The sequence below is a fragment of the Pelodiscus sinensis genome, chromosome 3, assembly GCF_052426305.1.
Source record: "Pelodiscus sinensis isolate ZL-2025 chromosome 3, ASM5242630v1, whole genome shotgun sequence".
Lineage (NCBI taxonomy): Eukaryota > Metazoa > Chordata > Testudines > Trionychidae > Pelodiscus > Pelodiscus sinensis.
In genome coordinates this window covers 157,396,134-157,416,791 of record NC_143054.1, presented here as the reverse complement: position 1 = coordinate 157,416,791, position 20,658 = coordinate 157,396,134, and the positions used below count along the sequence as shown (strand labels likewise).

At 44.2% G+C, this 20,658-nt stretch overlaps 1 protein-coding gene across 5 annotated transcripts in view; it reads left to right on the top strand.

The window, feature by feature from the left end:
- SUSD4 (sushi domain containing 4) overlaps window positions 1-20,658 on the top strand; it is a 124,322-nt gene that overhangs the window by 46,402 nt on the left and 57,262 nt on the right. For 4 of the 5 annotated variants that reach the window (XM_075925257.2, XM_075925261.2, XM_075925256.2 and 1 more), the window contains exon 3: window positions 20,094-20,306. In XM_075925257.2, coding sequence (XP_075781372.1) covers window positions 20,094-20,306 — 213 coding nt within the window. Of the gene's footprint in view, window positions 1-5,183; window positions 5,463-20,093; window positions 20,307-20,658 lie in introns of those variants that run through there. The other variant, XM_075925262.2, reaches the window with a different exon arrangement.

Here is a 20,658-nt window from a genome sequence, read left to right as displayed (position 1 = left end):
GAATAATCACTATCTGTTTTCATTTATTAACATAAATCCGAATTGTACTTGCCAACTACTAGTAGTCTTCTTTATTTTTTGACTACTCAGCTAAAAGGTAACAAACTACACACTTTATGTATTTTTACAAATATATTCATAGCATCCTTGAGCTACAGCTATGTAAAACTAGGTGCACAAAATGACATTAGAAATAAAAAAAAGTCTTCATTCATTAACAAAGTTAGTATTCAGTATTACATTTAAGAAATATTATATTTTTCACTACATTATCACCCAGTCTGGCACGATGTGGGTGTATTACAATCCCTCCTTGGCTAAACACCCTTTCAACCAGTACACTACTGGCAGGAACCATAAACACACTCATAGTAGCCTTGTGCAACAATGGAAAGCTTTCTCCAAGACTTTTCCAGAAAGACATCACATCAATTCCATCATCTGTTGGGGGTATCTTAGTAGCTAGCTCTTAATAACGCCGCAGCTCATCATCAAAATCTCCCAGCTGTGGTGTGGTGGTGTTAGCTGGCCTTCGATAAACGTACAGTGAGGATGCATGTTTTGATTTTTTAACTACTGGGCCATCAGCATCAGAGTTTGAGACATTGTCCTGGCCAGTACAGCCAGAGGCAGACAAACTGTGAGGATTTGAACAAAACTGCTGAAGTTGTGAAACAATTTCTGCTTTCACAGTATTAGTTTTAGCATCATCAGAACTAATTTTTTCCAGCCACCAGAAGCAAAAATTAGGGTCTAACACAGCTGCCAGAAAGTACATGAAATGAGTGAAAGCCAATAGTGAGATTTCTGTGTCATCCAAAGGATTTGGTAATGGTATCAAACCAGCATTAATGCAAATGCCAATTAAACATTTTTCAATACTGCTTCTTAAAGCTGTAACCATGTTCCCCAAGTATGTTGGAATAAATTCCAAAAGGTGGTGGTATAGTTCAATTATTGATGGCACCACTGCTGAAATCGTAATATGCTGTTCACCTTGCACTTTATCTGTGGCATCCAGAAATGGCTGGAGTAGCAAAGCTAGTTCTCTTAGTTGGGAATAATCCCTCTGGCTGGGTTTTAAATTATACTGGTTTTGTTCTTCAAGCATTTGTTTCAGCTTTTCTTCATCCAGGGACACACAGGCATTTATTTGTCTGCAAGTACTGTTCTACCTGGTGGCATTTGTTTGGGGAATACTAGCTTGAAGACCAAACCTTCTTTCAAAGGCTTCCTTGACTAGGGTACTTGTGTGAAGAAGGCTGCAGATTTTTGACACTTTTGCCTGGGCACCATATAACTTCGCCTCCTTGAGACCATCCCCGACAGTGAGTTGCAGAGTATGAGCAAAGCAACTTAGGGTATGTCTACACTACAGAGTTAGTTCGAACTAATTCGAACTAACGCGTCTAGAACTAAAAACTAGTTCGAATTAGCGTTTTGCTAATTCGAACTAGCATGTCCACATTGAGTGGACCCTGAACAGGGCTTAAGGATGGCCGGAAGCAGTGCCGGCAGGGCATCAGAGGAGGACTTAGAGCGTGGAGATGCTGTCTCAGGCTAGCCGAGGGCTGTGCTTAAAGGGACCCTACCCCCACCCCGGACAGACAGTTCTCAGGGGTGCCCCGCTTGAAAACCAGTCATGGCTTGGAGTGCCCAGAGTGCCCACACTGGGCACATCACAGCACTCGGCCATCAGCCCGGCTGCACTTGCCGCAGGCTGCCATCTGAGGAGAGGGGACAGTTGGGGGGCTGCAGGAGAGCTTCCACCCCCAGAAGCCCACAGAGCCACCCCAGTCCTCCCCATTAGGGGCTCGTACCCCATTCCTCCCTCACCCCCTTCCACTTACCCTTCCCTAGCCCCCCTTCCTGATGTACAAAATAAAGATAACGTTTCTTCCAACATTGACTCAGTCTTTATTGAACAAAACTGGGGGAGACTGGGAAAAGGAGGTGGGAGAGGGGAAGAGAAAGGCTGGGAGAGGGGAGGGCAACTAAAATGATCTGGGGTTGGAAACAGGTCCCATATGAAGAGAGGCTACAGAGACTGGGACTGTTCAGCTTAGAAAAGAGGAGATGGAGCGGGGATAGGAGAGAGGTCTCTAAAAGCAGGGGTTGGGTGGAGAGGGTGCATTCAGAAAAGTTCTTCATGAGTTCCCATAAAGAAGGACTAGAGGACACCAAAGGAAAGGAACGGGTAGCAGGCTTCAAACTAGTAAGAGAAAGTTGTTCTTCACAAAGCAAATAGTTAACCTGTGGAACTCCTTGCTGCAGGAGGCTGTGAAGGCTACAACTAGAACAGAGTTTAAAGAGAAGTGAGATAAAGTGATGGAGGTTGGGTCCTTTGAGTGGTATTAGCCAGAGAGTAGGAGTGGTGTCCCTGCCCAAAGTTTGTGGAAGACTGGAGAGGGATGGCACGAGACAAATGGCTTGGTCACTGTCTTTGGTCCACCCCCTCCAGGGTCCCTAGGGTTGGCCGCTTTCGGCGGACAGGCTACTGGGCTAGATGGACCTTTGGTCTGACCCAGTACGGCCATTGTAAGCTCAGGGCTCAGGGTCGGGGGTCTCAGTGGACCCCCTTGATTTTCATGCACACCTGCTCCTGGGTGGTCAGGCTGGCAGCTCTCCTGCGCTAGACAGCCACTTTCCTGTGCCTAGTGCGGAGATCGTGGACAAGGTCCACGATGTCTGCACTAGCCCAGGAAGGTGCCCGCCTCTTGCGGTCCAGGGCAAGCCCCCGGGAGCCACCAGCCTGGTCCCGGGAAGAGGGGGTGGGCTGTGGGACATCGATTGGGTGGATCTGTGCCGTGCCAGGTGCAGGGTCTGCTGGCTGGGTGCTGGCAGCCTTGCACCTGGCACGGGCACTGTAGCCAGCCCGTGCCCCTTTAAGGGATCCGGGGCCGGGAGGGGGGCATAGAGTTTCCCTGGTGTTGGCCAGAGTGGCCACCAGGCAAAGCTGGGGAGGGCTAGCCTCCCACTAGTTCAAATTAAGGGGCTACACAGCCCTTAATTCGAACTAGTAAGTTCGAACTAGGCTTAATCCTCGTAAAATGAGGTTTTCCTAGTTCGAACTAAGCACTCCGCTAGTTCGATTTAAATTCGAACTAGCGGAGCGCTAGTGTAGCGCCTATGAAAGTTAGTTCGAACTAACGTCTGTTAGTTCGAACTAACTTTGTAGTGTAGACATACCCTTAGTCTCTTAATTGGAGATCTGCTTGAGTTTACATGATGGATGACTGATGTAATGACTTCTGGGTTTAAGTCTTCCTATAAATCTTCATTTTCCAAAGTGTCATCTTGCATATCACTTTGCTGCTCTGATTCATGGTTGTTAAATGCTATGGTGAATGCTTTACACATGTTCGCAGCATTGTCTGTTATAACATATCTAATTTTATCCTTGATTTTATAAGAATCACATATGTTCTCTAACCCTTCTGCAATGTTCTCACCAGTATGCTGGCCAAGGAACCTTTTACACGATGACAGTTTTGACATGAGTTCATACCTTATTATCATGTGGGCTGTTACTCCCAAAAAGCATCTCATTCTTCTATCTGACCAGATGTCGAGCGTCAATGCAATTGTGTCCACCTCAGTAAGAAGTGCCAACACATCAGCTTTCACATTATGGTACAAATTGTCCAGTTCTGTCATAACGGGTGACCGACTTATTTCTCGTGACTGGGGATCCAACACTTGACAAAATTGCCTGAACTGCGGTTTTTCTGCTATTGAAAGTGGTAGTGAGCAACCAATTATCAGTTCTCTAACCAAAGAACTGACTATTCTCCTTTGTTTGGGATGATTTATTCCATAAACACCTTGATCATCATGCTTTATAATGAAATCAGATATTTTACACTGTGAGGCAGGATCGACCGTGGTTTGTCGCAGATAGTTTTCGTACTCACTGTGCTTTCCCGGATGGGTTTTTATAAGGCGCAAAACATTGGAAGTTGTTGCAATGCCATCAGTGATTACAACCCCACAGAATTTGCACTTAGCTGATTGTGTTTTCTCTGTTTTTTTGGACAAAACAATAAATTCAAAGTTTGACATTTTGAGTTTTCTTGCTTGTTCTTCACAGATGGATATTAACTTTTTGATTATTTTAATATTTGTATTTTCTTTTCTTTTTGTTCACTTTGAAATTTCAAAAATGGCATATTAATGCAAAATTTCATAGACATGCACGTACAATCAATGAGATTTTTGCAAATCCTAAGCCAATAGACTATTTTTGAATTATTGTTGTCGTATCTCTCTGTTAAAACTGGAAATTGCGCCTACATGCGTTCAAAACAACAACAAAAAATGGAACACATTCACCATATATTGCATCGTTTCGAGAGAAAAGTAACCCACAAACAATGTAGCATATTGTTGACAAGTAAATACAATATTTTTATCAATTTCTTTTTTACAAATCTGAAATCTTGCATCTTCATGCATATAATAATTGTTTACTTGACTGAAGTACTTAGGGTTGCCAGGTGTCCGGTATTCTACAGAACAGTCCGGTATTTCCTGATTTTTCCGGCTGCGCACCGGATGGAAGCCTGGCATGGGCGGGGGGAGCAGCTGGGAGGTGGGGCCGCGATCACTGCTCAGGGAGTGTCAGAACAGCAGCATTTTCAGACAATTTTTTCACCAAGTCAGTTTAACAAAATTAGCAAGTCTCAAGTCAAGTCTCAAGTCATAAACAATGAACCCAAGTCGAGTCTCAAGTTGAGTCACCTAGGCGACTTAAGTCGGACTTGAGTTCAAGTCGTGGGACTCAAGTCAACAACTGCAGAGGCATGTCATGTATTGGACAGGACCAGAGACAGAACGACTCGTAAGACTTCACAAGTGAGGGCTGTAGTGACAGAGGTGTAATTTCCCATTATGACTCATTGGATGTGTCCCCCTAGGAAAAAACATAATCCATTTTATTGCTTTACTCAGATACCCTCAGGCAAGGCAGCAGTACCTGATGCTTGATATTGTTAAATGCTTCAGAGAGGTCCAGAAGATGAGAATGAATGTCTGCTGAATCTGCTGGCAGCAGGAAATCATCCTGAAAGTAGTTTCAGTTCCATGTCCTGGCCTGAATACAGATTGTTCTGGGTCTGCAATATTAACCTCAAATAGATGCGGTTCAGATTAGCCTTTGGATAGCTTCTCCATGAGCTTGTTTCAGTCACCCTCTCTGTATACAGCTGCTGCTGCTACTCCCCTTCGCCAACTGCTTTTTCCATACAGTTTCTGCATCGACCAGCGTCCTTCTGCACCCATATGGAATGACAGGTGTTTCCATCTTGTGCAAATTGTGACCGCTTTGTGAATGGCATAATACGGCTATTCAAATCCATTTCCATGATGCTTCAAGCTCTTTTCTGATTTAATTTCTTAACTTGTTTTCTGATATATGCAGCTTTGTTGCACCAGTCTTGGTCCCAGGTTATTTGAGAAACCAGGTGGGTGAGATAATATCTCTTATTGGACTAACTTCTGTTGATGAGAGAGATGAGGTTTTTGAGCTTACCCTGAGCTTTTGTTCAGATGTGGGACATGTACTCACAGTGTTACAAGCTAAAGCCAAGGGTGAAAGAGTTTGTTTAGCCTAAGTAGATAACATATTTCAAGGGACTATTCAAGGTGAAGTGGCCCATTAATACTCTCTAGTCATCTGAGGGGGAAAAATGGGTAAGGGAAAAAGGCAGCTGGGAGGGAAGGGGGATTAGTGAGTTACAGGTTCTGATAATAAACATAAACCCAGTGTCTCTGTTCAGTCCATGCTTTTTGGTGTCTAGCAAAATTATGAATTTAACATCTCCAGGCTTGTCTTTTGAAGGCATTTTGCAGATTTACTTTGAAATGAAGACGGAGGAGTCAGATATGGAGCGATCACTTTGCACAGTGTTCATCTGCAGATATGTTTGTCTTAACATTTATCTGAGTGAGTGCCTGCTTTCACCCACAGTGTTGTTATAACTGGGCCATTTAATGAACTGGATAAGGCATGCCACATTTTGTGATAGGCATGTGTAGGACCTATGAATCTTGAAAGATCTTTTATGGGCTGTGTTGATGATCATACCAGTGGAGATAGGACTACAGATGTGTCTATTGTTTTGCCATTGTTTGGTGCCACTTTGAGTTGATGTATCATGGTCTATGAGTAGCTTGTTTCTGATTATAATCTTGGAGAGGTTGGGAATCTGTTTGAAAGCCATAAGAGGGGGTTTCAGGAAAGATTTCTTTCAGGATGTGGTCCCCATCGAGTATTGGTTGTAGTTATTTAATGGTATCCTATGTCAGGTTCCAGTGTGGAGTGTTAGGTGACAACCAGGGGTGTACCGTCGAAGGGGCTTTTATTTCTGTACTGAAGCAGGTTTTGTTGGGGTTTTGGGTGCCCTGTTCCATGATGTGAACTTCTCTGCTGGAGTGCCCTGTTCTATGCAGGTGTGTTAGACTAGAATATAGATCTTTTCTCATAGGAGCATATTCTGGGATATCTGAGTGCCTGGCTGTAGATAATAGATTTCTTGGTGTGTTTGAAGCAGTTAATGGATTTGTGAAAGTAAGGGTAGTGATCCTTGGGTTTCTTGTATATAGTTGTCTGTAGGATTCTATTGCTGGAGCTGATTGTGTTGATTCACAAGTTTGGGAGCGTTCTAGAAGGGAGTTTAATGGATGATTGGTGGTTGAAGTTGTGGTGAAAAGCTGAGGGAGTTGAGTTGTGGTTACCCCATCTCAGATAGCATATAGCAGAAATGGAAAGCATCCAGAAACAGCAATGAAAATTATTTAGAGCCCTGGAGAGACTTTGATGTAGGGAAAGATTACAAAGATTAGGAACTATTTAATTTAAAGAAGAGACTAGTACGAGGGGACATGCTTTCAAGAATGTCTTGTTTGTAATCATATTTCTCTTTCATAATAGAAAGACAATGCAACATCCAATGAAATTAAAAAGCAACAAATATGAAACTGATAAAAAGGAAACACTCTTTAATACAGTGCATAGTTAATCAGTGAAGCTCATTGCCACAAGATATTACCAAAGCAGATAGCTTAATAGGATTCAGAATTATTTTATATTTATATGAATAATAAGAACATCTACGGTTACATTAGGTTAAAAATGTGCCTTCCATCTGTGAGACAAAAGCCAAACATTAACTGCTGGATTTTAAGAAGAAATTTCTCCTGTTGTGAGATTAGACCATAAATATCTGTTACCGAGAAAATTCTTGAACCTCCCTTGGAAGAGTTTGGCTCTGGCTTCTGTCAGCCACAGGATGCTGGAGTAGGGAGGATATTGGTCAGGTTTGGAATTTTTTCTTTCTTTAATCCTTTTTAGGGGAGAACATATGCCAAGGGGTAGATACTTGGCTTGTGGAAATTGATCCACTAATTTCAGTGACGCTCTGATAATTTACACCAGCTGAAGACCTGGCTCAAGTCTTTGAAAGCTCTTTGTTGGGAGGGAATATTTCACTTTTTATGTTGTGTGGATGGTATATTAAGTCACTCCCAGAGGTTTCAGCTTTGGCCATTTTAAAGTCTGAACTTGAGAGGCCAAATTCTGCCATAGTATGTTCTCATATAAGTCCCAATAAAGTCCACCGGAGCTCTTTGCTTGGATCTGAAGTCAGCAATTAGTTTAAAACATGTCTCTCCCATGTTCTTTTATTGCTTGTCAGAATATTTGAGTTCTGTGTGATTATGTTATGTGGCCTTAATGTTTTGAGGACATATGTAGAGAGACATTTATTATGTTTTTGTATACTGACTTAAATTTGGTATTGCATAATGCTATTTGCTATGTTCTTGCAGTTCAGTGCCTTGAGGCCCTTATTAAATTACAGTTAATATTACTGTTCCTGGAGTTATTGCAAACTGAAAGGGCTTAGGGTGGATGGGTAATAAAAGTGTAACTTGAAATCCTTAAGTATTAAATCCAGATGGGGAGAATATTTTATTCATCAACTTATATAATGCCTATAATTCAACTGTATGTAGGTGCTTTCTATAAAACACGAAAAAGTATTTTCTAGTGGCATAAAATAGTGATTCAATAATTCAGCCTTCACAAATAACTCTCCTACAATAACATCTAGCTCCTAAAGTAAATGAGGGCCCGATTTTTTTCCCCAGCCCGGCCCCTTGCTTTGTGTCCATAGTACAGTTGATTGTGGGTACAGTATATTTCACAAAAATGTTTGTCTATCTAGTGTGCAGATACAATCCTGGAGTTAGACATTTGAGTGACAAAAAGGGAGTTCATATGTAAAAACTTAAATTCTGAAATGTTCCATTTAAAAGTCTCTTAACCGGGACTCTCTGATCTGGCAACATCCCTGATCCAGCAGGACCTCAGACGTCCCAGGACCAGAGAGTCAGTGGAGGGCTGGTGGCTGGGCACCCTGCAGCAGGGCTAGAGCCCAATAGCAGAGCTGCCCTGTGGCAGGGAAATAGGAGCCCCGCAGCTGGGCTGCAACCCAGTGGCAACACTGCAAAGGGTAGGCGTAGGGGACAGGAGGCAGCGGGGCTGGAGCCTGGCAACAAAACTGCTAAGCAAGACCAAGAGGCAGCAGGGCCGCCCGGCAGCATGACCAGAAGTCCACCAGTGCCACTACTACCAAGCGGTGCAGCTGCCTGGTGGGACTAGAAGGCAGCACGGCTGCCCATAGAGCCGGGATCCTGACCACAGAGTAGTCTGGCAGCGGGGCCAGGAACCCGGCAGTGGGGCTACGCATGCTGCCACAGTGGGGCAGGAGCTCTGTGTAAAGAAGGGGTTGGCGGCAGGGGAAAGCCAGCTGGGAGACTGGCACTGAGGCCATGGCTGGGGGGCGGGGAGAAGGTTAAGGAGAGTAATTTTTCTTCTTCCTCCTTGTAACACCCTTTTAAAAGCTGTTGTTGTGTGTGTCCCCCCCCCAGTCTTCTGTTTTACAGATTAAAGAAACCTAATTCTTTCCACCTGCCCTCATAGATCATGTTTGCTCGTCCTTTAATCATTTTTGTTGCTCTTCTCCGGACCTTTTCCAATTTGTCCTCATATATGATGCCCAGAACTGGACACAATACTCCAGATGAGTCTAATCACCGCATAGTAGAGTAAACATGACTATTTGATTCCTGAAATTTTCATTGTGCCCTGAAGAAACCAGGTACTCTGCTGCAGTGGTGCTGAAACAGTTTTTGCTGTGGGGGTGCTGAACTGCACTTCTCCTTACCCTTGTCCATGCCCCTCACTCCCCCTAGAGCTCTTCATGAGGACTCAGGCCTGGTGGCCGGGAAAGATCCTACATGTGAAAGGTGGTGAAGCCTTCAGATGTGGATCTGGCAGCCAGCTGGGATCTGAGGCTAAGTGGGGGGTATGGCTGGCAGCTAAGAAAGACCTGGAGCTGGCAGTGGTGCTCCCAGGGTCGGCAGGGTCTGGCATGTTCAAAACGCAGGGATTCTGCAGCACTCCTACATCCCACACCTATGTTTTGCTGCATGGTTCAAGTGACATTTCATTGTTCTGGATTTGCTTTGATTAAACTTATTTTATACTACCTGTTGAACCTCTCTTGTCTGGCACCCTTGGAACATGACCAATGCTGAACCAGAAAATTTTTGGAATCACAGGAGGTCAGTATTGTCTAGCAGCATTACCAACACTTCCATGGCTTACTGGGCTCTTAGAATACATTTAGGGGTAAATTAGAGCTAAGTAACAGCACAGAACACTGAGAGCCAGGACTGGTGGTTGTAAACATCCTTTATGGGACCATAGGAAACTGCCACAACCATGATAAGTGAACATCTGGCTAACTAAAATCATGTCAAACCAGAGAGGTTCAACCTGTATTGGTCTAAAAGAAATATTATACTAAACAACTCATGCTTCATTTCTGCTTCTATCTTCATACATTTCATAAGGGATACATATGTAGAGCAAAAATGCTTATATTGATGAATGGTAATAGTAATTTTTTTAATGCCGATGAAAAATATGATAAATACAATAGCAATATTGAAATGGATATTAAATATTATTTAAAAACACAGAAGAAGTAATATTCTGATTTTTCTTTATGTTGCATACCTAAGGATGGATTTCCAATATACGAATTTAGGAAATTCCCTGTTAAGCTCATGACAGTTTTGTGTATAAATCCCTACCCAGACATAAAAGATGAATATATGCTCCTTTGACAACTAAGCTGAGTTTTTATTACAGAAATATAGTAGTGTTATATGAGCTAAATGCTGTCGGAAGAACCACTGATTCACTTTCTAAATTTTGTCTTTCATTTAATTCAGTGGCAACCAATCTTTTTTCACCCAAGATCAGTTTTTAAATGTTAGGACAACCCAGGATCTACCTCACCCCTTCCCTGAGGCTCTACCCACTCCATTTCCTCCTCTGTCCATCACTTGCTGTCCCCCACGCTTGCTCAATTTCACTAATCTGGGACAGAGTGTGGGCTCTGAGCTGAGACCCAGGGATTTGGGAACAGGAAGGGGTGAGAGATGCAAGTTCTGGGAGGGAATTTGGGTGCAGGAGGAGACTCCAGACTGAGGCAGAGTGTTGGGGTGCAGTTGGGAGTGTGGGGTGCTGAGCAAGCACCCAGGCCAAGGAGAAAACCCCTGAATGCTTGTGGGAAGCAGGGTTTTGCATTTTCCCCCTCAGTGACCCCCTAGAAGGCAGGACAGCTGCTTCCCAGGCTGGAGGCCCAAGGGAAAGGCCTGTGTGCATGGCGTGCCACGCCACAGGGTTTGGTGGAGGAGTTTGCTTGACCACGACCCCCGCCCCAGAACTCCCTGCTGAGTGCACAGAGGCAGTCCGTGCAAGCAGCCTCCCCTCTCCTTCTGACGCTGAGGGGCCGTACTCAGAGAAATACCTTCCTGCTGGCCAGATCCACCACTGGACCAACTCTTTCTCATCAGATCCCAATTTAGCCCCCTCTTTCCCCAAGCAGCACCAGCAGTCTTCCAGAACAAGATCACTGGGTAGCCAGGAGGGGAGGAGGGAGTAGCCTATGTGACAGCAGGAAGAGGCAGCAAATTGATGATGGAAACAGGAAGGAGTGCGAGGAAGCAGCAGCAAATGGATGAAAGGGCAGGGACAGAGACAGAAAGAAGGATGAAAATTAGAAGGGTCCCAAGAGAAGGGAGAAGAGGAGAGTAGTAAAAACAGAGAGCTGGGGAGGATTCCCACGCCCCCCTGCTTCTGCAGCTGGCAAGCCTGCAAGGATTGGGGGGCTGTGGGAAGTCCCCTCCCCCCCATGTAGACTCTTCTGGTTGGTTGTGGAAAGGAAGCAGCCTGGTCGTTGGGCATTGTGGAACATTCTGTCCTGCAGTCACAGCTGATGGGTAGTTTTATACTGACTTGTTTTCTGGATTAGCAGCAAACCCAGCCCACACCCTTCTCAACATTTCCCTGGCCTTTTAAGCACCTTTCAAAATTGAGACAACAACCCCCTCTGAGAAGGTATCCAGCAAATCAGCCTGAGGCTGCAGCGGCATGCAGCCTGTATTTGGAGTTCAGCTGTGGCTTTTGGAAAACAAAGGGAAAACAGTATCTCAACTCTGCGTCACAGCGCAGGTACTGTGTGGTTGCTCTTTCACAGGCAAAGTTTAAGTGAGTGGGATTGCAACATGGCATATGGAGTTACAGTGCCCTATGCCATGACACAGTGTGCAGAGTGAAGATCTGGGTCTAATCCCATGGACAGAAAGGAGCTTCCACTGTGGAGTATGATAGAGGTCTATAAAATGATGGTGATTAAATTAGCTTTTATCACTGGAGAGAGATCTTGGAGATATTGTGGATGTTTTCAGAGAACTATCCACTCAATGTGCAGCAGCAGTCAAAAAAGCAAACAATGTTAGGAATAATTTAAAAGGGGATAGAATAAAACAAAGACTTATTGCCTCCATATAAATCCATGGTACACCCACATCTTGAATACTGCATGCAGATGTGATTGCCTCATTTCAAAGGTATATCTTGGCATTGGAAAAAGTTCAGAAAAGGGCAACAAAAATGATTAGGAGTTTGGAATAGGTGCCATATGAGGAGATATTGATAAAACAGGGACTTTTCAGCTTAGAACAGAGGAGACTAAGGGGGGATATGATAGAGGTCTATAAAATCATGAGTAGTGTGGGGAAAGTAAATAAGGAAAAGTTATTTACGTGCTCCTACAACACAAGAACTAGGGGTCATCAAATTAAATTAATAGCAACACAGACTGCTCCTTGGGTAGAGCTGGCTCCCATGTTAGGAAGGCAGGATAAGGGACATGCTGAAGGTAGGGAGATGGGTGGGTTGAGAAGTGGTTTAGGGGATTAGCTATTTGCCTGGGGAGTACAGGGTGGTGGGCCTGAGTCTCCTCTCCCACCCACCCCCCTCCAAGCAGCTGGACAGCCAACACTGGCTGCCTCAGAAGTGAAGCCAGTTCTGGCATTAGGAAGACAGGGTGATGGAATGTAGGGAGGTGGGGTGAGTCCTGAAGTGGCTGAGGTGATTGGGCATTTTCCTAGGGAGCACAGGGTGGTGGTGGGTTCGAGTTTGAGAGTAGCCAGTCAGCCACCTTAAGGATGGAGCCAGCTCCGGCATTAGGAAGGCAGGGTAAGGGTCACGCTGAAGGGAGGTAGTTGGGGTGGGTCCTGGAGTGGCTTAGGGAATAGGGCATTCGCCTGGGGAGCGCAGGGGGATGGCATGAGCAGCCAGATAGCCAGGGATGGAGCGGGTAGGGGTTAGGGCATTTGCCTAAGGAGCCCAAGGTGATGGGTTCAAGTCCTTCTGCTCCCCTGGGAGCAGCTGAACCACCAACACAGGCTGCCCCAGAAATGGAGCCAGCTCCCACACAGGGAGGGCAGGATATAGTGGCTTAGGAGATAGGGCATTTGCCTGGGAAGCACAAGTCCTGCTTCCCCCATCCACCCACCGTGGGAGCAACTAGATAGCCAGCACAGGCTGCTCCAGGGATGGAGCCCGCTTCTGCATTAGGAGCAGGATAAGGGACACACAAGTTTGAACAGAGCACAGAGAATTCCCACCTTGGGCAAAAGGAATATAAGGGGAGGGGTGAACCCAACAACAGTGACAATCTCCAGACATCAGGATGCCTCCTTCCCCACTTACCATCTAAGATGCCTGCTGGAAACATCCAAGACTAAACAGGGGGAAGGATCGGGCCCAAACTGGGAAGCTGGCTAGTTTGTGTCATCTGCATCCCCATGCCACCATCGCTGCCTGCCTCCATCCTCAGCCTCTCCCTGTGGCTAGCCTCGGCACCATCCCCTCCAGACATGGGCTTGTTCCTTGGGCTCCATGCTTTGAAATGCACAAGAGCCCCCGCTGGGGATTCTTGTACATTTCAAAACAGGCACACTGTGTGCAGCCTGGAGTCAGCAGGACTACGCATTCCTCCTTTGGAATGTACAAGAGCCCCTTCTGAAGTGCCTATCAACTAGTTGAGTAGTGGATGGAAATTCCATTAACTACTCCACTAGACAATTAACTGCAATTTAACATCCTTAGTACTGAGCCCTTGTAGTGGAGCCCTCCCAGAGCTGAACTGGTTCAGAGTTTGTTACTGTGCAGGGGTGTGATAAACCCAACTCTATGCTTTGGCTGGGGAAGACCAGTGCTTCTGGCTCAGCAGGACAGGATGGTGGGGAGCCCGAGAGAGCAAGAAGGTTGGCATCAGTGGCATGAATAGCACACCTGAGGACAACCCCAAGGGGACCTCTGTGATGTCACGTACTTTCTCATATGCTTCTGCCATCTCCTCCTATGCAGGAGCTGACATACTGCCAGTGTATCCTTTCACCCTTCTCATCGGCTCAGTTTAATCACTGAGCTGCATATCAGGCAAGGCAACTTATAGCTGACTCTTTTTGTGCACTGTGGGCTTTTTGCCCATGTTTTATTTTCTATTGCTCTCTAAACCTGCATGTCTGTGTTCCTGTCAGAATGGAGCAGCTGTCCTTAGAATTACCAGAGAGTTGTCAGCACAGTTTGACACAGATTTGTCCCAGAGCTTAGAAAATACGTCTCTCATGAGTGAGGATTTTAAGGCTGATCTGCCCCTTAGGCTCAGAAATGCTTCTGAGAGGCTGCTCTCTAGTGTTGCTGTCCTCAGCAGAGGGTGCTGCAGAGTGGCAGGGGAGGGGGTAACTATGCCCTGTGGGGGGATTTGAGAGTGTCCACTGAGCACTGATTTTCCTGCTGCTGCTTTGCAGATGGGCCTCAACAAATAGTTTCTGTTGTAGAACATTGGAGGCAGCTTAAAGGAAAATCATAACCCCCGATACCAGTACCATCCCTTGGCCTGATGGAAAGTTTGCTGCCAATCGTAGAATAGAGGGAGGAGTTAGGGGAAGAGAGAGGAGGATAGATGGCAAAGGGAGATTCAAGGAAGAACAACTGATTTGAGTAGAGAACTCAATAACTTCCAGTTTTTGGCCAATTCCTAACACATTCAAAAGTTGCAGCAGAGCCAAAGCAGCAGGATGTAAGCAGATGACCCTTTGCTTTATTCTCAGCTCTGCCATTAACCTGCTGTGTGACACAGGGCTAGCAGTCCTCTCAGTTTCTCCATCTCTCAGAATGGAAATGATAAATCTTACCTGACTTTGTAAGGAGTGCTCTGATTTCTCACAGAAAAGGGGTGCTAATAGAATTCCATAAGAATGGCCATTTTTCAGACCCATTGTCCATCTGAGTCTTTAACAATGCCTAGTGCCAGATGCTTAGGAAGGAATAAACAGAGCAGGACAATTATTGATTGATACATCCCTGGTTATCCAGTGCCAGCTTCTGGAAGTCAGAGGTTTAGGGCCACCAGAACACTGGGTTGTGTCCCTGACCATCGTGGTGAATAGACATTGCTAGACCTATTCTCCATGAATTCATTATCACCTTTCTGTTTGCCACTTTTGAAACAAATTTATAATACTGCACATAATGAATATATCATTATTAATATATATCCAGTCATTTAAAGGATCAAACATTCTCTCAAGTCTTATTGCCTCACTTCTGTAATTCCTGTGTCTTTATTTTCTCTTGTGCGTGGGAGGTTTTGGTGCCTGTGGATTGCAGTGCACAGTGATTTCCTTATTTCTCTACTTCTGCTAGGGTTATGTGAAGGAAAATGTTGCTTTGTAATGTTCTTGGTTTTAAGATCAGTTTGTAGTTAAACGAACTATCAACCCCACCCCCCGAAGTGTTTGTTGGCTATTCTACTTTTCCTGCATTGCAATTGAAACACCTGCCTTTCTTTCAGTGGCCTAATATGCTGTTCTAGATAAGGTTGAATAGTGTGAGAAGCAGGAGCACCCAACAATCTTGTGAGCTGGGATGCACTCTGAAACAATAGCAATCAAGATTGGGAATCACATTTTAAGCCAGGCCGAGTTTCACAGAGCTGCTGATGCCTTGAGGAAACCTAAGTAATAGTGATTTAAAGAATTAGAGAGGGGCTGTGTTTTAGCAGGGATTTCACTAATAAAATTACAGTTTTATAATTAATTTAACTTCTTCCAACAGAAGATGTTAATCTAAGTAGATCCTTCTTTTTCTGTAGTGGTGAGCAGATGCTTCAATTAACATCACTGATTATGAAAAAGCATAGGTAGCCAGAGGCACAGAACTCTGTGTGGTTAAAGCAGAGCTACTTAGGGTAATGATTATTAAAGGGACATAAATGCTTTTTTTTCCTTTGCAGGAGACAAATGAGCCCTCAGCATGTTTGCATTTCTGGCCTCTTACTATGTTTTGACTTCAGATAAAATGTTGAAGCTGCAGCATATACAGATTACTTTTGAAAAATGTGAGCTGGGGATCCAGTCCCACTGTAAGCCACAAAGTCTCTGCTTCCTGCCACTGTAGAAAAATAGAGAAAGGACATGTCAATTCAGTAATCCCCAAAACAAACATATTGTCTTAAAGGAAGCCCACACTCCAATATAATGTTACAACCAAAGTTCTTTTACTCCAGTGAAGATATGTGCTACATTTATTTTTATCAAGGAATAATCTGCTGTTTTTACAGCTCTCACAAGTCTGCATTAGGAAGCAATTGCCCAGGAATGGAGATACCCATGTTAAGGAATGTTAGGGATGGCAATGTGAAAACCTTTAAAATATGGAGCAAATCCTAACCTGAGGTGTTCTAACACTCTCTGGCCAAGGAATTTGCAAAAGATGAGCAGTTTTGTGGGTAGCTAAAAATCTGGTTCAGAATGGGACTATGTTTAAAAACCACCAGACTACTGTGAAATAACTGGCCTCTAATTTTCAAGCTTTTCATCGTGAACAAGATGAATCATATTATAACGGGCAGTTTAAAATGGAGAATTTCAGTAATACAATAATTTCATATGGATTATAATTGTTCATTATCTACCTAAAACAGAACCCTGCTTCTTTTAGTCTTCTGATTGATTTTTCATCATATTTTTACACTGATAATACCAAAGTAATTTAGGTAGCATGAACCTGAATAAAATACCCTGGGTCTTAGTGTTCAAACGCTCTCTTGTTCCTATCCCTGCACTCACTCTTAAGGGGACATGCTGTTTTAATTTATTTATTTATTTATTTATTTATTTATTTGCTTAATAAGTCTTGGAGTCCTTTTTTTTCCCCCTAAGAACTTTGGTCTCTCCCTCCTCCCTTTTTTCCTTCAACAGAATTTTTTCCCGGTGTTTTTTTGAGGGAAGATGGGGGGTGTTCGGTATTTTTGTTTCAACCATCTGGCAACCCTAGTCGTGGGTAGATAGAGAAATGTATGTTTAGTTGTGATCAGGGTATTTTTCTTTATTTCGCTGTTTGGTTAAAATTTCTGTGTGCAATCCATGTGCTTCCCCCCTCCCCCATTCACTATACCTAAGCTGTGCCAGAGAGACCATTTTTTCCTCTGTTTTAATCTGTTCTTTTCTCAGTTGCTCTGTAACACCTAGCAAGCAAGTATGCTTTATCGAGTATATCTTTTTCTTTTGTTAATAAAATCACCTTTTTTAAGGCAATGATTTCATTCTTGTGTCCTGGAAGGTAACATGTCTCTGTGTGTGCCTGCTTAGGCTAAGAGGTCAGCTACTAGAGACTGCAGTTTGTGTTATGTTTTCTCTTTCAAGCTCTCTTGTTGTAAAAGAGCTTGGGGGAGGGGGTACTCTGGAAGAAGTTCAAGTGATTCTTCCAGGGTTTTAAAAGAAGGAGTTGGACACTTGATGGCAGCAGCCTATCTCCCAGAGCCAGTGAATCTGTGACTGGGGAGTTTTTGTAAGCAGAGTCTTGTAGGCAAGGTATTTTGTAAGCAGAGTCTTGTAGGCAAGGCAGAGTGCCAGAGTGGGTGACAGCCCTGATGTGGTGGCAGAGCAGTGGGATCATTTTGAACCAGGAACACAGACCTCAGGAATGGATGGATCAGTGGCAAGAAGAAGCAGACCAATGGTGAGGCCTTGGGTGGAAGTGTGGGCTGGGGGCAGAATAAATGTTTAGAGTAAATTTACTATAATGAAATCAGCATATGAACCCAAGGTATAATTATACACATGATTAAGGACAGTTACTACTTTTAAAAAAGTAACAGAAATTTGTGAAAGCAGTTTGACATTGACAGACACGATTTACTAAAGCATCCATAATTCTCCAAGTAACCACTGCATAATGTACCATCCCACTATAAAATCACCCCTGGAGTTAATTCCAACATAAAAATCTAGGGGATGTTACAATTTTCAAATTCAGGTGGAATTTTCTGTTTGGGCCCCTGAGACTATAAATACTTGGTATATCTGATGTGGGGCGGGGTAGGGGAGTTACACCACTTCTTCCTGAGGCACCTTCATCACAAACAGATTAGCTTTCAGGGTTGCTCTAACATGCAACAGGTAATAATGACTCCCTAGGCGCCATGATGTAGAGGGGGGGGATGCCATAGAATGCAGTGCACTCGAATCACAGCACACTTTCCTTCTCTGTGCTGGTACTGGGAGGCAGGAAAAATGGCATTGAATTGACTTTGCAGTTTTAAACCAGTTTTCTATCTCCTTTTGTGTCTTTGAAGCAGCACAAAGGGGCCTGAATTGCAACTGGGATCTGGCTCAGTCTTTTCAAAAAGCAGAATTACATGTAACTTCCTTCTAAGTTAGATGGGGCCCATATCTGCTAAGGATATTTTGGGGGATTTTTTTGAGGAATTGTCCTTCACAGATGCTATGTATCATCACCTGCCAGTCTAGGGTTTTAAATCTACTCTTCCTGCCTGGGGACTGGAATTAAGGTTGTTTTTACCCTCTCTTGCCCTTCAATAGCTTGGTTCCATCTGCAGGAGGCTGACAAACCCATGAACATGAAATGATTCTTCTGGTCAGGGTCTCAAGGGAGACTAGGCGACCACCTTCTCCTTTATCATCCAAGATTGCTGCCAACCCTCTCATCCTTTGCTGAGAGAGACCATGATTGGCCTCAGTTGGAGGCTTTTGCTTCTATAGCTGGCAGCATAAGAAACTCTCTTTGAAACTCAGATAATGAGCTTAACCCTTCCCCAGAACCAAGACCTGTATGAGCTATATAACCCCACCAGCATAATGAATCTGTGGCTGCGTGATCATCACATTTGTTAGTGGTAGAAACATGTATATTTTATGCAGTAGGTCCCAAGGTATATGATGTCTGTACAATGTGCATAGGGGGAGGGGAGCCTGTCATGGAATTGTTTCACAGACCCATCACAGATGAGACTTGACCTCTTGTGAATTTTGAGCTCTTGTGAATTCATAGGGCAAGAGGCTGTGGTCTGCTCCCCTTACGCTTCCCTAGTGATACAAAGGAAGTGGAGGGTGGCTGCTTTCCTTGGGCTGAGGTTCCCTGTGGCATAGGAGAACCCCAAAGGTGCAGATCTAGTAGAGCCAGCTCCTACACAATACCTCCTGCCACCTCTGGTGGGTGAGGTCTGTTGGGAGCAGGACAATAGCCATCCATCTGACAGCCATGGAGCCTGCATTCACTGGACTGTGGAGGCACTTGAGTCTTATCATACAGGAAATGACTGAGGGCCCTACAGCACTTTACTTTTAAAATCAAAGCATGAAATCTATAATTTGATGGTTTTCAGATTTTCCAGGCATCCCTCCCACTGGCTGATTGCCACCCTGCTGATCTTGTTGCAGAGCTATTTGCTTTTTCAATATACTGAACATGTTCAGTACAAACCTGTGTTATTTTTCAACCAAAAAACCAACGTTTTGTGTAAAAGACGCTGCTTATCTTGCAGTGAGCGTGATAAAGTGCAGATGGACACTCATTTTACAAATATGATTCTTGGCTATTTGTTTGTTGATTAATTAGTTCTCTCGAAGCAAATGTCTTTGGTGTTAACTCCTGCTTGTAGGTTACCAATATGTGAACTGACTCATAAGCCACATTCTTTGTTTGGATCTCATTTACCTAAAATAGAAAGTCACTTTTCCCTATGTGCCAATAGTCCCCAAAATGCCTGTCATGCCCCCAACCTGCTCAGCTCCTTGGGTTGCAGCTAGACTTCAAGCCCACCATGCTTTCCCTTCTCATTTTCTCCCCTTTCTCTTTTTCTGTTTCTCCCTCGTGATTTTATTGTGTCTTTCCCTTGGCTCTTCCAAATCACTCTGCTCCCCTCCCCACAGCCTCCACCTCCTCCAACTCCTGTGATGAACTTTGTTCCCTGCCCACATGTGGGTCCGGTCTTTATTGACTTTGATCAGGTACTGAGTGGCTGGGCTGACATCACTTCTACTCCAAGCACAACAGATGTGAGTTAGGGGCATGAGAAGAAGCAGAGTACCTCAGCACCTAGGATTTCCTTTTTGGGGATGGGGGGTGGGTTGCTCCCTAGAATGCCAATAGTGAAGAGCCTACTGACGGGCATTAATAGGTGGCTTAGGGGTTCCACTAAGTGACAGGGATTTCAGTGGGTGATTCTTTTTGTCACTGTTTTCCACTGGCTGTCACTGTTCGCTGGAGGCTGTCGACGTGGTGGATCCTAAGGGAAAAAAGGAAGACTGAAACTCTTTGAGTAATAAATTAACATAAGTGACATACATGTTTGTTGACATAGGATTTGATGACTTCCATGCTTGTGCTGATCCTGGAGTCCCTGAACATGGATACAAGACACCCAGCACAGGTGTTTTCTTTGAAAGTGCTGTAGTCCGTCTTCACTGTCAAGAAGGATACAGGCTCAAGGGTCCTTCAAAAAAAATCTGTGTGAGACATTTTAATGGCTCCTTGAGCTGGAAACCAAGTGACAAAGCTGTGTGCCTGCAAGAAGGTGAGTTTTGAACATTTCACAAACAGCAGTCATGATCACTTGTGTACAGACCATTATACTTCCCTGCAGTGTGCGCAAGTCTGTAAACACATTTCATAGGATTACATTCAATGTGTGTTAATTTTTGAGTTACCGGTAAATTTTTATCCAGATAACGTAACTAGCATGCACATGTGTTTGCTGTGTGGGCAGGAACAGGGGAAGCAAATGAATCTTAGCCATGAAAGTAATAATGTCCAATTACAAATAGATTTATCACTGTTTTTGTCAAAACACACAGAGAGAGAATAATGCCATTAATAACAGTAGCATTTATTACTGTTACTGTCCACTTAGTGCTCCTTTTTGTAAT